The 15,878-nt window shown below is 41.7% G+C and overlaps 1 protein-coding gene across 5 annotated transcripts in view; it reads right to left on the bottom strand.

The window, feature by feature from the left end:
• Window positions 1–15,878, bottom strand: part of cdc27 (cell division cycle 27) — a 129,237-nt gene that overhangs the window by 40,073 nt on the left and 73,286 nt on the right. For all 5 annotated transcript variants that reach the window (XR_012102004.1, XM_073070818.1, XM_073070816.1 and 2 more), the window contains exons 14-17: window positions 12,619–12,827; window positions 10,591–10,708; window positions 4,937–5,065; window positions 4,768–4,842 (exon numbers count right to left, since the gene is read on the bottom strand). Coding sequence is in view for 4 of the 5 variants with exons in the window: in XM_073070818.1 (XP_072926919.1) it covers window positions 4,768–4,842; window positions 4,937–5,065; window positions 10,591–10,708; window positions 12,619–12,827 (531 nt within the window). In the remaining variant the exon portion in view is untranslated. The remainder of the gene's footprint in view (window positions 1–4,767; window positions 4,843–4,936; window positions 5,066–10,590; window positions 10,709–12,618; window positions 12,828–15,878) is intronic.

Genomic DNA, 15,878 nt, shown 5'->3' with positions numbered 1-15,878 from the left:
ATCTCCATTTCTGCACAAGATTCCCTAGATGATAACAAACGAAGTGAACACAATCCATTTTACTGACGTTTATCCAGGATATATTTTCAGCCAGGCATTTCTCCACTTTCCCCCTGCCCCCCAACAGTTCCATCAGATCCACAACATCCAAAGTAGTCGTTTGAGCAGACACATTTGTGATTATGCAATACTCATTTTACAATGCATGGAATATTACCCTGGAATGAAGGTTCAAGCTTCTGCAATGGGATGTGAAACAATTTGTGACTTTTAGATTAAGACCATAATACACAGGAGCAGAATTAGGGCATTTGGCCCAACGAGTCTCTTCTGCCATTCAATCATGGCTGATCTTTTTTCCCCTCCTCAGCCCCACTTCCCAGCCTTCTCCCTATAATTTTTGATGTTGTATCCAATCAAGAACCTATCAAGCTCTGCCTTAAATACACACAATGACCTGCCCTCCACAGCTGCCTGTGGTAACATTCCACAAATTCACCACCCTCTGGCTAAAGAAATGTCTCTGCATCTGTTTTAAATGGATGCCCCTCTATCCTGAGGCTGTGCCCTCTCGTCCTAGACTCCCCCCACCATGGGAAACACCTTCCCACATCTCCTGTCTAGTCCTCTCAACATTTGAAAGGTTTCAATGAGATCACCCCTCATCCTTCTGAATTCCAGCGAGTACAGGCCCAGAGCAGTCAAACGTTCCTCATATGATAACCCTTTCATTCCCAGAATCATCCTTGTGAACCTCCTCTGAACCCTCTCCAATGCCAGCACATCTTTTCTTAGATGAGGAGCCCAAAATTGTTCACATCACATCCCTGCTCTTGTATTCTGGATCTCTTGAAATGAACATTGACATTACATTTGCCTTTGTCACTACTGACGCGATCTTTAGGTGTTTTGCACAAGGGCTTCCAAGTCCCTGCACCGAAGATTTTTGGATTTTCTCCCCATTTAGAAAATAGCACACACATTTATTTCTACTACCAAAGTGCATGACCATGCACTTTACAACATCATATTTCACTTGCAACTCTCTTGCTCATTCTCCTAACCTGTCCAAGTTCTTCTGCAGGCTACCCATTTCCTCAACACTACTTGCTCCTCCACCAATCTTCACATCATCTGCAAACTTGGCAACAGAACCATCTGTTCCATCATCTAAATCACTTATATACAGCATAAAAAGCAGCTCCAACACTGACCCCTGCGGAACACTAGTCACTGGCAGCCGACCAGAGGAGGATCCTTTAATTCCAACTTGCTGCCTCCTACCAATCCAAGCACCCCAGTAACTTTCCTGTAATACCATGAGCTCTTAACTTGGTAAGCAGCCTTGTGTGGCACCTTATCAAAGGCCTTCTGAAAGTCCAAATATACAACATCCACTGCATCCCCTTTATCTATCCTACTTGTAATCTCCTCAAAGAATTCCAACAGGTTCGTCAGGCAGGATTTTCCCTGAAGGAAACCATGTTGACTTTGTCCTATCATGTCCTGTGTCACCAAGTACTCCATAACCTCATCCTTACTGCTGCCTTCCTCCTTTCTTTAAGAGGGGAGTGACTGGAAAATTGCAAGAGTCCAATCATTTTTGAAAGATCATTACTAATGCCTCCACAATCTCTACCGCTACTCTTTCAGAACCCTAGGATACAGTTCATCTGGTCCGAATGACTTGTGTACCCCTAGGTCTTTCAGCATTTTGAGCACCTTCTTCCTTGTAATAGTAACTGCACTTCACTTCTCTTCCCTCACACCCTTCAAAATCTGGCACACTGCCAGACACTTCCACAGTGAAGACTGATGTAAAATACTCAATTAGTTCATCTGCCATCTCCTTGCTCCCCATTATTATTTCTCCAGCCTTATTTTCTCGTGGTCCTATATACACTCTCATCTCTTTTTTTTTTTAAAAAACATACTTGAAGTTTTTACTATCCACTTTGATATAGTTTGCTAGCTTCCTTTCATCTTTTCCCTCCTAATGATTGTTAGTTGCTCTCTGTAAGGTTTCAAAGCCTTTCCAGTCCTCTGTTTCCCACTAGTTTTTGCTTTGTTGTATGCCCTCTTTTTGCTTTTACATTAGCTTTGACTTCCCTTCCAATTTACTTTGGCCAACTCCTCTCTCATACCACTGTAATTTCCTTTACTCCACTGAAATACTTCTATATCAGACTTTACTTTCTCCTTGTCAAATTTCAAGTTGAACCCAATCATATTGTGATCACTGCCTCCTAAGGGTTCTTTTACCTTAAGCACCCTCATCACCTCAGGTTCATTACAGAACAGCCAATCCAGTATAGCTGATCCCCTAGCAGGCTCAATGACAATCTGCTCTAAAAAGCTATCTCGTAGGCATTCAACAAACTCACTCTCTTGGGATCCATTTCCAACTTGATTTTCCCCAATCAACGTGCATGCTGAAATCTCCCATGGCCATCATAACACTGCCCTTTTAACACACCTTTTCTATTTTCTGTTGTAATCTGTGGCCCACATCCCAGCTACCGTTGGGAGGCCTGTATATAACTGCCATCAGGGTCCTTTAACCCTTGTAGGATCAGAAGATGTTGAATCCTTGTGGGTTGAGTTATGAAACTGTATCACATTTTTCTACTGATTTGATGGCATTCTTTACTAGCCACGCCACCCTCCTCCCCACTTCCTATCCCTTCAATACAATGTGTAACCTTGGACATTCAGCTCCCAACTACAACCATCCTTCAGCCATGATTCAGTGATGGCTACAACGTTATACCTGACAATCTGTAAGAGTGCAACAAGATCACCCACTTTATTTCTTATACCCTATGTATTGAGATAAAACACTTTGAGTACTGTATTTCCTACCTTTTTTGATTCTGCATCCTTAATATACTGATACTCACCCTCCTGGCTACAATTTCATCCTATAATCTGCCTACTCTTCCTGTCAGGATAGAACGGATGGTAAAAAAGCAAAGATAGCATACATTCAGACTGATCCCTTCAATCCAGTTCCCAATCCCTGCCAAATTAGTTTAAACCCTCCACAGCAGCTCTAACAAACCTGCCTGCAAGAATATTGATCCTCCTTGGGTTCAGGTGCAACCCATCACTTTTGAACAGGACATACCTCCCCCAGAAGAGATCACGATGATCCAAGAACCTGAAGCCCTGACCCCTGCACCAGCTTCTCAGCCACACATTAACCAACCTACCAAATCATCCTGTTTCTACCCTCACTGCCACATGGCCCAGGCAGTAATCCAGAAATTACTACCCTGGAGGTCCTGCTTCTCAGCTTTCTGCCTAGCCCTCTAAATTCCCTTTTCAAGACCTCATTGCTTTTCCTTCCTATGTCATTGGTACCAATATGTACCAAGACATCTGGTTGCTCTCCCTCCCCCTCCAAAATGCTGTGGATGCAATCAGAGACATCCCTGACCCTGGCACCTGGGAGGCAACATACTATTTGGGTGTCCCATTCATGTCCACAGAATCTCCTGTCTGTTCCCCTAACCATCGAGTCCCTTATCACTACTGCTTCCCTCTTCTTCCTCTTTCCCTTCTGCACCACCAACCCATGCTCAGTGCCAGTAACCTGGTCTTTGTAGCATTTCTCTGGGATGTCATCCCTCATAACAGTACCCAAAATGGTATACTTATTGAGAGGAATAGTCACAGGGCTGCTCTGCTCTAACTGCCTACTCACATTTCTATTTTTCCTGACAGTCACCCAGCTACTCACCTCCTGCAACTCAGGGGTGACTCCTTCCCTGTAACTCTAATTGATTATTTCCTCATCCTCCCATACAAGCCCAAAGTCACCTATCTGCCACTCTACATCCATAACACTACCACTGAGTCAAAGCCAATATTTGCACAAGAGACCAATCTGACATTCAGATTGAAAGGTGGCAACAAACTCCACACGCTGGAATCTAGAACAAAAAAAAACAGAACTCTGGAAAATCTTAATGGGTCAAACAGCATCTGTTGAAGCAAAAAGTGCATCTACACAAGGTTTTGGGGAGCAACTCCTCCTCACCCAGTTCCACCCATCACAAACAGCCTCTGTCCCACCCCCTGCCCACCCATACCACTCCACTCTGGCAATCCTTCCTCTCAGTCTTGATCTGAAACAGCAACTTCATGTTCATGGTCACTTGATTGTAAATATATACAACCAAATGAAACAACATTCATCTGGACCTCTGTGCACCCACAATACATACATCTCACACAGCACAAAACAAATACCTTTTGCCTGCACAGATGTTGAGTTCAACTAGTGTTCTGGTTTGTTCCAGAAGGGTGACATTACCAGGCTGGGAGAAAGGATGAGGGCACGTTGAATACAACTGAGGGCCTAATGTCCAAATGTTTGTAGAAGGAAGAAAACAAAACCATTGATTATTTAACCTGCTTCAGAGTTCTTTTCTGCTAGATATCAGAAACCATGCAGGATTGCTGTTAGTTTCTTTTTGGTTGCCACGACACCTTAATGAAATGAAAAACACTACAGTAGCTTCATGATTATTTCTTTGCACTTTCATTTTTGAACTTTTCATCAAACCCTGTCTCATCACCAGGAAGTAATATTCAAGTTCTTCCATGACTGGCTAGATGTTAATCTGAGACATAGTGATAATAGCAAATATTCCATCAAAGATTAGAAATTGTTTCTCAAAAATCATCAGCAACTCTGCATGCAGATTTAAGAAAAGTATGTTTAAAGTGCTTCTGAATGTTGGGAGATATCAAATCTCTTACCTTTCCTATTAGAAAGTATACAAGTGACTCTTTGGGAACAATTTGCTTCAGTTCTTCAAGCTCCTGCAAAGCTGCCTAATGAGAACAGGAGTAGAGACATCATTTGATGTTGAAATCATAAGTACATGTACCCAAGAGAGCCCTGTACAAAACCCAACAGCACACTTACCTTGTACTTCTCATTTGCAAACAAAATGGAGGCTCGGTGGAATTTGCATAGGGGATTTTTGGGATCTATACTTATGGCTTTATTTAGTGTTTCAAGTGCACTCTCCGATTTCTTTAACGCATGCTGGACCTAGAAAATAAACCACACAACTATCAGTTAGCTTCGTAATCCAATCACCAGGAACAAATCAGCTTCAGAATTCTGTGTATTTATATTGAAGACCAGGGTACATCAATAAACCCTTTTCAACCCTCATTAACATCCAACCAACTGTTCAGTGCCTTTCATTAAAGAAAAGGGAGGCTTTCCGTATTCTGACCATAACTAAACTAGCTATTAACTTCATCTACTGTAAAGGATAGGGTGGCAGGGTGAAGATGCGTCTCTATCAAAGGAAGTGTAAGGCACTCCTTCTCTCACTAGCCTTCAGTCACCCTTGGGCAAGGTGTAGTACCTGCTTAGCCACCCAATCAGGGTCATGTGAAGCCATGGGAGCAGGTGGTGGATGGTCATATGAGCAGCTGGAGCACATTACAAGTCCTGGTTATGTGACCACTGACACCAAGCAGACAATCTCTGAACAGTATTGGTAACGGCTGGGGTCACCGGTCTTGGAAAGGCACTGCCCAGGAGTCAACGGCAAAACACTATTGTAGAAAAATTTGTCAAGAACAATCATGGTCATAGATAGACCATGATCATCCATGTCATATGACACGGCACATAACTAATGAGCTGTAAAGGAGCCTATCTGCCACCATCATCGTCTGATGTACTGATCAATATCAGAGATTAGCCCATGAATAGATTGCGAGTGGGTATCCCATTAGACAGTTTTGTTTGCTGAAATCATATTTCAAAAAATATTTTAAATGTACATTTTCAATTTTGCATTGTCACAGGCAGTGTTTGCTTTGTTTTACATCTACAGTGACACCTTTCTTGCTTGTACTCAAAGCTGGTGCTCATGAGTAGAAATGTTCTCCCAAAGTGTGGGTTTCTTTGACATTTCATTTATTTTCCCTGTAGATCATAGCCCCATCTTATCAGATGCAGTAACATTCCCTTCTAGCTGGGACTCGAGAGAATGAGGAGAATTTGGAATTCAAAGTCCAAGATTAAGCCCGACTGCTCTTTTTTTGTAGTTACATTTACGGTGCCGGTTAATGCTGCCGAGGTTTTATCTTCTCCCCCCCACCCCCAAACACTTACCGGTAATTATATAGTCAGCTGGCTGATGGAGATTGCTGTCAGCAGAGGACAAATGTACAAATTAAGTTTGTTTGCTAATGCAGAATGTGTGCTATTTGGAATTTGGAAAATAAGAGAGATGCTGCCTTCTTATGTGCCATGTTGTATGACATGGGCAATCATAGTCTTTCCATCCCCTGAACTCACATCTTCTTAGTCCTTCTCACTGGTGAACATAGATAAGTAATTATTTAGAAACTCTCCCATATCCCTCGAATAGCCCTTTCATCTTTCTTATTACCTTCTTGCTTCTAATGTTCCTGCAGAAAGACTTGAGATTTTCCATAGCAAATCTGCCACAGATATTTCATGGTCCTTTTTTTGCTCTCAAAACATCCTTCTTGCATACTCACCTACGTGTCTTCTACATTTCTAAAGGGACTCACTCAATTGCAAGTTTCCTATACTTCATATGCTTCCTTTTTTTGCTCCCCCCCACCAATCTTCAATCAAACTTTTAATATCTTGGTCATCCAAGGTTCCCTCATCTTGTCATCTTCGCCTTTCACCATTTCAAAGATGCTGAACTACTGCCAATTCTTTTTAAAAGATTCCCACTTGTTAGGTGTTGTTCTACCTGCAGGCACCTGTTCCCAATCCCCCTTCACTCCTCTCTTGCATGGAAGTTTTCCCTAGCCCCATCCCCAAAATTTAGGACCTTAACTTAAGCACCAACCATAACTACTTTGAAACTTGAGAATTATGATCACCGTTTCCAAATTATTTCCCAATTTCATTTCTTAAGATGAAGTACAATCTCTTCTCTAGTAGGGCTACAAAGCATCTTAAAAAATCTTGTATGTATTAAAAAAAAATTCTGCTCCAAAAGCCCCTTACACTAAGGATATCCAGTTAATATGAGCAAAGGTAAATACCCCCGGTGTTGTAATCCTTTTTGCTCTTATAACCTTCTGCAATTGGCTTACATATCAATTCTTCCAATTCCTGCTCACTTCTGGGAGACTCGTAGCATAACCACAGCAAAATGATCGTCCCTCCCTCACTCCTAGTGCTACCCATCTGGCCTTGTTGGACAATCCCTCCAAAGGTATCCCCTGAATGCACTGCAGTGATGCCCTCCCAAATCAGTGATGCAACTCCTACTCTCCCTCTATCACTTCTGAAACTTTATACCTTGGAATATCAAGTTTCCAGTCCTGCCTTTCATGTAATCACATTCCCATGACCACATTGATATCTTTAATTTGATGTGCTGCCCCAAACACATTTGACATACCCAAGAGGATCTTGCACTGATATTATCAACCTCCCTGTGCTCCCCAACTCCTGTCTGCTTTGCCCACTGTCTGGTCTTGCACAATTTATTCACTGCATTCAATCGAATCACAGTTTCCCATCCTTCCCACACCCACAAACATCCCCCTGCCTCCAAATTAGTTAAAGTTCTCCTGCATGACACGAGCAAACGTTACTGAAAGAATGTAGGTCCTCTTCTAATTTAGATATACACCCTATCCTCGTTATATGCATCTTCAGACTATGCAGATTCACAGTTATGCGAGGAACCTATTTTTACCAACATCTCCTTATATGCATCCAAAACTCACAGTTATGCGAGGAGCACTGCCTTCCCGCCAACACAAGTCACTTGCGCACGCCTCACATTCTCACTGTTGGGATGAGAAGCACCGCTTTCCCACCAATACAAGTCAGGTGTGCGCGCCTCACAATCTCACTCCCGCCAGTCTCGCATTGGTTTTGGCAAGGAGTGGATGTGCGATCTTGCGCTTAAACTTTTGTTGGTTTTACCTATGGTGCAGCGATTTTGTGCTTGAAATATTTAACTATGCCTCCTAAGCGTCCGATGTCATGTCCTGGGCCATCAGCCGAGCGGCAGAGGACCACTTTAACACTTGAAAAAAAGTTGGAAATTATAAAACAATGCGGCATCAGGTAAAGGCAACACAGCTCTGGGACACTACTGCCGGGAACAGAATCTTGCCCTTAAAGTTCTTTTGTTGCTTAACAATGTGCCAGCCCATCCTAAACATTTGGACAGCATTCATCCTAACATAACAGTGCGTTTCCTGCCACTTAATACAACATCGCTGATTCAACCACTCCACCAAGGTGTGATCCACATTCAAGGCGTTTTTTTGTGTTTTTTTTTTACGGCGAACTATCTCTCAGACAATTTTGAAAATCCTGGGAGTTTATCAACGGTCAGGGAATGGTGGAAGCTGGAACACTTGGCACAAATGGCGATGGACATGGACCCAAGTTTAGAACAGAGTCAGCATTTCAGTCGTTCCCTGCCATCAACCCTTCGTCCCTACAAGCAAATTTATGCTGAAAAACAAAATGCTGCCAAGCAAACAACCCTCACCACTTTCTTCAAACCGGTGTCATCTCCTGCTGCCGGCAGTTCTAAGTTCTGTGAGTCTTCATTAACCCCTTGCTGTGCTTGATATGATCCCGACACCACAACAACCACTCATCTCCCGGAGTGAACACACCTGCCACTGTTGGTGAGTACTGTACACCCTAGTATGTTAACTTTCTATGATTTATTACATTGAATATTACCTTAAATTGATTAAATATAATATGAATGTTGCCTTGTGGTACTGCTTTTGTGTCGTACTGGTATGAAAATGTGAATAAATTACAGATAAAACATATTTAGGAAGCCCTCTGGAACGCATCCCTATTTTCTCCATTTAAATAATTATTCACATTACGTGTCGACTACGAGGAACGTATCCCCCGTAAATAACGAGGATAGGGTGTACAAGACAACAAGTTACAGGTCCTACCTGGCCTAGAAATAATCCCAATGATCCAAATATCAAAAGTATTCCATCTTGCATCAGCTCTTCAACAGTACATTCATCTCTCTTATCCTCCTATTTCTACTCTCAATAGTACAGGGAGTAATTCCAAGAGTATAGGCCTAGAGGTCCTGCTTTTTAACCTTCTGCCAAATTCCCCAAATTCACACTGTAGAACCTCATCCCCCCTTTTCTACCTATTTCATTTGTATCAACATGTACTAAGACCTCTGGTTGTTCTTCCTCCTCATTATGTTGTGTACCTGATCGAAAACATCCCTGATTCTGGCATTAGAGGCAACAGACTATTTTGGAGTCTCGCTCTTAGCCACAGAACATCTGTTGGTTCTGCTCATTAAAATGAATTGGCGCAGAGTTTTACTTTTTAAAATAATTATTGTACTGGAAGTGGACACCAAGACCACTTGGGCACTTCGTTCACTCCTAATAAAGTGCTAGAGGCACAGAGCATAGAACAAGCCACTTCAGCAGACTGTACAGACCATCAAGCTTTCAGACACTGATCCCATTTCTTTTCTCCCCATATTCTCACTCTCCTCCGATTCTACCACTAACGTGTACACTAATGGCAATTTACAGAGGCCAACTGCACATCTGGAGATCAATGAGGAAACCAGAGGAGCCAAAGGAAATCCATAGGGTTACAGACAGTGTGCAAACTCCACATAAACTTCTCCCGAAGTTCGGATTCAACCCAGCTGAGGCAGCTGTTCTACTTGTTAAGCCATTGCGCTCTTCCCAAAAATTCTCTTAAATGCCATTTAATTTCTTCTGAAAGCAAAAGTCAACTCTTTCCAATACCCACCCAGAGGGATGTTGAGTTCAAGGTCATAATCACTGCCTCAGGAAAGCTTTTCCCTCCACCCCATGGCTTTTGTTTACCACCTCGAATCAAGAGCCATCCGTAAAAGCAAACTGCTCTGCATGATGCGATACAACCCTTAATCTTTTTCTCTAAGCTAATCTTACAGCTGAAATTCTTCATCAGTGGAACCCAAGATTCAAGTCAAACTCACTATTTTTGTAACTATTTCAAAATCTCACTATTTTATTACAAAAATTTCTTCCCTAACAGATCCCCATCACTTTCAAACTATACAGTGTGCACATTTCAGAAGTGCACCACGTGACTTACTGTATGTTGTCCCTTTTGCTGTATCAAAATCCATCACTTTACCAGTTCTCTACATTCCAGTTTCGTTTGTTTCTTGTCTGCCCATTCTCACCCTTACGTCCTCTCTTGCAGTCCAAGTCATAAAGCCTTAGTTCATTTATGTCTGAATTCCTTGCAATAACCAACAACTGTGCCCCAAATAATTTGATCCATCTCACTGCAATCATGATTACGCACACCAACTGTGACAAGTGCAAATCAGAGGCCAAGAAACTGAGGAAATGTTTAATGGTGTCATTGCACAGACCACTCTCAATGACAATACACACGACTAAAACAATGGTCACTTGGACTGAGTTGCAAACATTCAAAGAAAAATATCAATATTGTAAGAAATTATATCTGCTTCAAAATAGCAGAGAGGCAGAACAATTGTAAAGGGAACAAGAAATACCCTTTGTTTTAAGTTTACTTACCACACCAATGTGGCATAGTAACACAGAACTTTGAGGGTTGATATTAAGAGCCTTTCGGAAATGAATTTCTGCTAGATTGAACTTCTCTTGCTTATAGTAGATCATCCCCAAACCATACCTGCAGGGAAAAAAAACAGGGTACAATAATCTCATTTTTAAAAAACACACATTTGGGCAACAGCTTTTGGGTTTGTTGTTTATTTCTTTCCATTAGAGTCCATTGTTACCATTGTAAACAAGGCACACGGTATTTGAAACACGTCACCCGAGCGCCATCTAAAACTTGTGCACATCTGGACATAGACAACAAATGAAAAAACATCTCCAATTTCACTTGTGAATAGTACACACCAATCAAGCACCTCAACAATCAAATAAAACTTCAACTTTGTGAGTTCTGTTAGTATTATTATTACTACAGGGCCTTCTTATGCTCTTTCTCTGAGTCATTATAGTAATTGCATATTCCAAGGTCAGTATCAGTCTAGTAGCACTTTATAAAGGGAACATGCTGCTTTCATCATTTACTAGTGAGTACAAGAAAAATCTCTCCGCATGACTACCACTTCAAAGTTCTTTAAACCAAAGCAGGAATGTAGTGTGAAGAAAAATCTACATTCTTTTTCCCCATTCAGCAGATGAAATAACCCAAAGCTAAGGAGACAAATACTCACCTGGAGGGGGCGGGTAGTTTAAAAGACATGTGGGGCAAACTGTTTTAACATAGAACAGTACATCTTCAGCCCACAATATTGTATCAACATTTTAACCTACTCCATGATCAAAGCCTCCAACAGCACTCCTGGAAGCACATTGCAGGCACTCATCACCCTCTAAAAAGAAAAGCACTTTGTCTTTGTATACAAACCACGAAGTGGTATGTGACTGGAATGAACTGCCAGGAGTGGATGCTCTCAAGAGTAGCTGTAAATGCATTTTGCAGATGACACACACTGCAGGCACCTAGTACCAGATGTGTAGGGAATGAATATTTAGGCCAATGGATAACTAATTCTAGTAGAATACTTTGCTTTCGATGGCATCAAGCTTCTCAAGTAATGTTGAATATGGCCTTATTCATGCAAGTGGAAAGTATTCCATTATACATCTGACGTGCCTTTTAGATAGTGGAATAGTGTCAGGCGAGTCATCCACCTCTGACCTCTGATAACAACCACAGTATGTGCATGGCTAGTCCAGGTGAATTGAGTCAGCAGTATGCCAGGATATTTCTGGTAGCGGACTTGTGTTGGAGATCATCATTGTCTGGTATTTCCGTAGTGGGAATGTTATCATTGCCAGTATGGTCTCTAGACCTTCTGATCACTTGCTGAGCAGTCACAAATAAAGTTAAATGTTGTATAAACAGCAAACATTGCTGCCTCTGACCTCAGATTAGAAATAAAAGAAATTAGAGTCATAGAATCAGACTTACACAACATGGAAACCTGAACCTCATGAACCAGGTCCATTTTTTACTGCACCTCAAACTTAAGTTATTATTTGCTCCAATTTCCTGTAAAAATGACTCTTCCCTTATTCTCCACCATCACCAGCTGCCTTCCCCTTTCTCCTGTTTATAATACAATTTGCTGCTGCTCTAATTAACTAAGTACCATATATTCACTGCAAGTACAAAGGTGGTTAAAATTTTGATTAAAGTGGTACTTTACAACCAATCTAATTAATCAGACCCACCTGAAAGCTGAATTTTGACAGATTCTTACTTTTCATTTAGTAGAGTTTCAATACACTAAAATATTTATTCACAGTTTTCTGTTTAATTCACTATCTTCTTAAGCAAAACTTCCAAATACTCATTTAAATACCATGAAACATGCCACAGAGGTTACCTCAGAGTTAGTCAGGATAAGAAACAGAAGTTCTATCCAAGACAGGAACACTTGGTGCTTCATCCAGTATATAGAGAACATTCTCCAAAGACTAAATACACAACAGTGCCACCAAAACTCTTAACAGAAACATTCCATGAGAAGTTACTTACAGACATTAATAATCTGTGCTTACCAGGCATTATAGTGCTGAGAGTTTACACGAATTGCATTTCGAAAACAGGCCAAAGCTTTGTCCAACTCTTCTGTTAATACAAACTCGTGACCAAGCAAAGTGTATGCATAAGCAAAGTTTGGATCTACTTGAATGGCTCTCTGGAAGAACTTGATTGCTATATCATGCTCTCGCTGCAAGCTGAAGCAGTTCCCTGCTGCACACCAAGCCTGTTAAGAGGAGGAAAGAATTCACAGTCGTAATGGCAGTAAGTATTCCAGAGGTATAAAATACAAGGACACAAAACCAACAATCAAAGATACCAAAGTTTACAAAAATTCGGATCTTCTATTAAAATGTAAATTACTCAACATCTGAAAACGTTCAATTCAATTTCATTTCATTGTCTTGTACAATTATATATTATACACTCAAGACACCTACTGCATACAACCCAACACAAGATTATTGTCTTCAGGTAGATTTCCTGTATCAACTTCAGAGCTGGCATTGCAACAGTGATGCACTTCATTTAAGCTGTTTTCATCACTGCCCATGTACAAAGGGTGCATTAGTTAAATCATAGCAGGCCAACAAGTTCCCCACCACCACCCCAATAAAAAAAATGGAAACAGGAAGGTCAGGGCTAAGGAGGAAGAAGAAGAAAAAAAACAAAATTGGCAAATTAATGTTAATGGAAGCAGAGGACCACAAGACATAGGAGTAGAAATTAGGCCATTTGGCCCATCGACTCCACTCCACCATTCAATCATGGCTGATCCTTTTTCCCCTCCTCAGTCCCACTTCCCGGCATTCTCCCCATTACCTTTGATACCGTGTCCAATCAAGAACTTATCATACTCTGCCTTAAATACACCCAACGACCTGCCCTCCACAGCTGCCTGTAGTTACAAGTTCACCACCTTCTGGCTAAAGAAATTTCTCTGCATCTGTTTTAAATGGACAGCCTCTATCCTGAGGTTGTGCCCCCTTGCCCTGGACTCTCCCACCATGGGAAACATCGTTTCCACATCTACTCTATCTAGGCCTTTCAACATTCGAAAGGTTTCAATGAGATCACCCCTCATCCTTCTGAATTCCAATGAGTACAAACCCAGAGCCATCAAACGTTCCTCATATGATAACCCTTTCATTCCCAGAATCATCCTTGTGAACCTCCTCTGAACCCTCTCCAATGCCAGCACATCTTTTCTTAGATGAGGAGCCCAAAACTGTTCACATCACATCCCTGCTCTTGTATTTTAAACCTCTTGAAATGAACACTGACATTGCATTTGCCTTCCTCACTACTGATGTGACCTGCCAGTTAACCAATTGGGTGTTCTGCACAAGGGCTTCCAAGTCCCTTTGCACCTAAGATTTTTGTATTTTCTCCCCATTTAGAAAATACGCACATTATTTCTACTGTCAACATTTTCCAACATTGGATTTCATTTGCAACTCTCTTGCTCATTCTCCTAACCTGTCCAAGTTCTTCTGCAGGCTACCCATTTCCTCAACACTATTTGCCCCTCCACCAATCTTCACATTATCTGCAAACTTGGACACAGAGCCATCTATTCCATCATCTAAATCATTTATATACAGCATAAAAAGCAGTCCCAACACTGACCCTGCGGACCACCACTAGTCACCGGCAGCCAACCAGAGAAAGATCCTTTTATTTCCACTCACTGCCTCCTACCAATCAGTCAATGCTCTAACCACCCCAGTAACTTTCCTGTAATACCATGGGCTAACTTGGCAAGCAGCCTCATGTGTGGCACCTTGCTAAAGACCTTCTGAAAGTCCAAATATACAACATCTACCACATCCGCTTTATCTACCCTATTTTTAATCTCCTCAAAAAATACCAACAGGCTCGTCAGGCAAGATTTTCCCATCAAGGAAACCATGCTGACTTTGTCCCATCATGTCCTGTGTCACCAAGTACTCAATCACCTCATCCTTAACAATTACCTTAAGCACTCTAATCACCTCAGGTTCATTACAGAACACCCAATCCAGTACAGCTGATCCCCTAGAAGACTCAAAGACAAATTGCTCTAAAAAGTTATCTGGTAGGCCTTCAACAAGCTCACTCTAGGGATCCATTTCCAACCTGATATTCCCCAACTGATGTGCATGCTGAAATCTCCCATGACCATCATAACATTGCCCTTTTGGCACACCCTTTCTATTTCCTGTTGTAATCTGTGATCCACATCCTAGCTACTGTTGGGGGGCCTGTATATAACTGCTATTACCCTTGCAGTTTCTTAAATCAACCCATAAGGATTCAACATCTTCCAATCTTACATCACATCTTTCTATTGATTTGATACCATTCTTTAACAGCAGAGAAAGTAAATGAGAATGAAATGAAATTTGGAAGCTCTGAAAGGATAAAGGGACAAGTCACAGATGTTACAAATAAACTTTAATCAGGTAGAAAGGAAACAGTGCAAGTGTCAGAGAACACATCAGTAACTCAAGGATAGCATGCAAGGGACCAAATGTAATTAGACTCTGCTATTCATCCAGAATAACAGATCTACCAATTGGAACAAAGTATGCAGCTTTAATTTAATGCAAATCTTTAGAAAGCTAGGATGGGAAGTGACAAGGGACAGATTTCCCCAAATCCAGATACTGTATAGGAGAAAGGTTTCATTTATGATCACTGGAAATATGTTTACAATGAGACAAAGGACACAATATCAGCATATAATTAGGAGGATATGGACAGAGGTTAAAGGAACTAGAAAGGAGACACGACAGAGAGCAATCAAAATTGTGGAAATTCTTAAAGTAGCCAAAGCAAAGCAAAACAGAGAGAGAGAGGCACACACAAAATGCAGCAGGAATTCAGCAAGTTAGGCAGCATGGAAATAAACAATGTTTTGGGCTGAGACCCTTTCCAGGGCTAGACAGGAAAGGGGAAGAAGCCAGAACAAGGTTGGGGGGGGGGGGGGGGGGGGGAAGAGGAGAAAAAGAAGAAATAGGACAAGTTAAAAGCCTGGGGCGATAAAGCAAGAAGCTGGGATGTGATGGGTGGAAAAGGTAAAAGATTGGAGAAGGAATCTGATGGGAGAGGAGAGTGGACCATGGGAGAAAGGGAGGGAAGGTGAGGAGAAGAGGCAGGAGGCCAGAGTGGGGAATTAAAGAAGGGGGAAGTGGGAGGGGGGAAAAATTATGGAAGTTGGAGACATTGTTGTTGCTCCTCCAACTTGAGTGACCTCATCATGACAGAAGTTGAGGCCATGGATTAACATGTCAGA

Source organism: Hemitrygon akajei, chromosome 18, assembly GCF_048418815.1.
Source record: "Hemitrygon akajei chromosome 18, sHemAka1.3, whole genome shotgun sequence".
NCBI lineage: Eukaryota > Metazoa > Chordata > Chondrichthyes > Myliobatiformes > Dasyatidae > Hemitrygon > Hemitrygon akajei.
The sequence above is the reverse complement of the archived record's forward strand: the minus strand, read 5'-3'. Positions and strand labels throughout refer to the sequence as shown.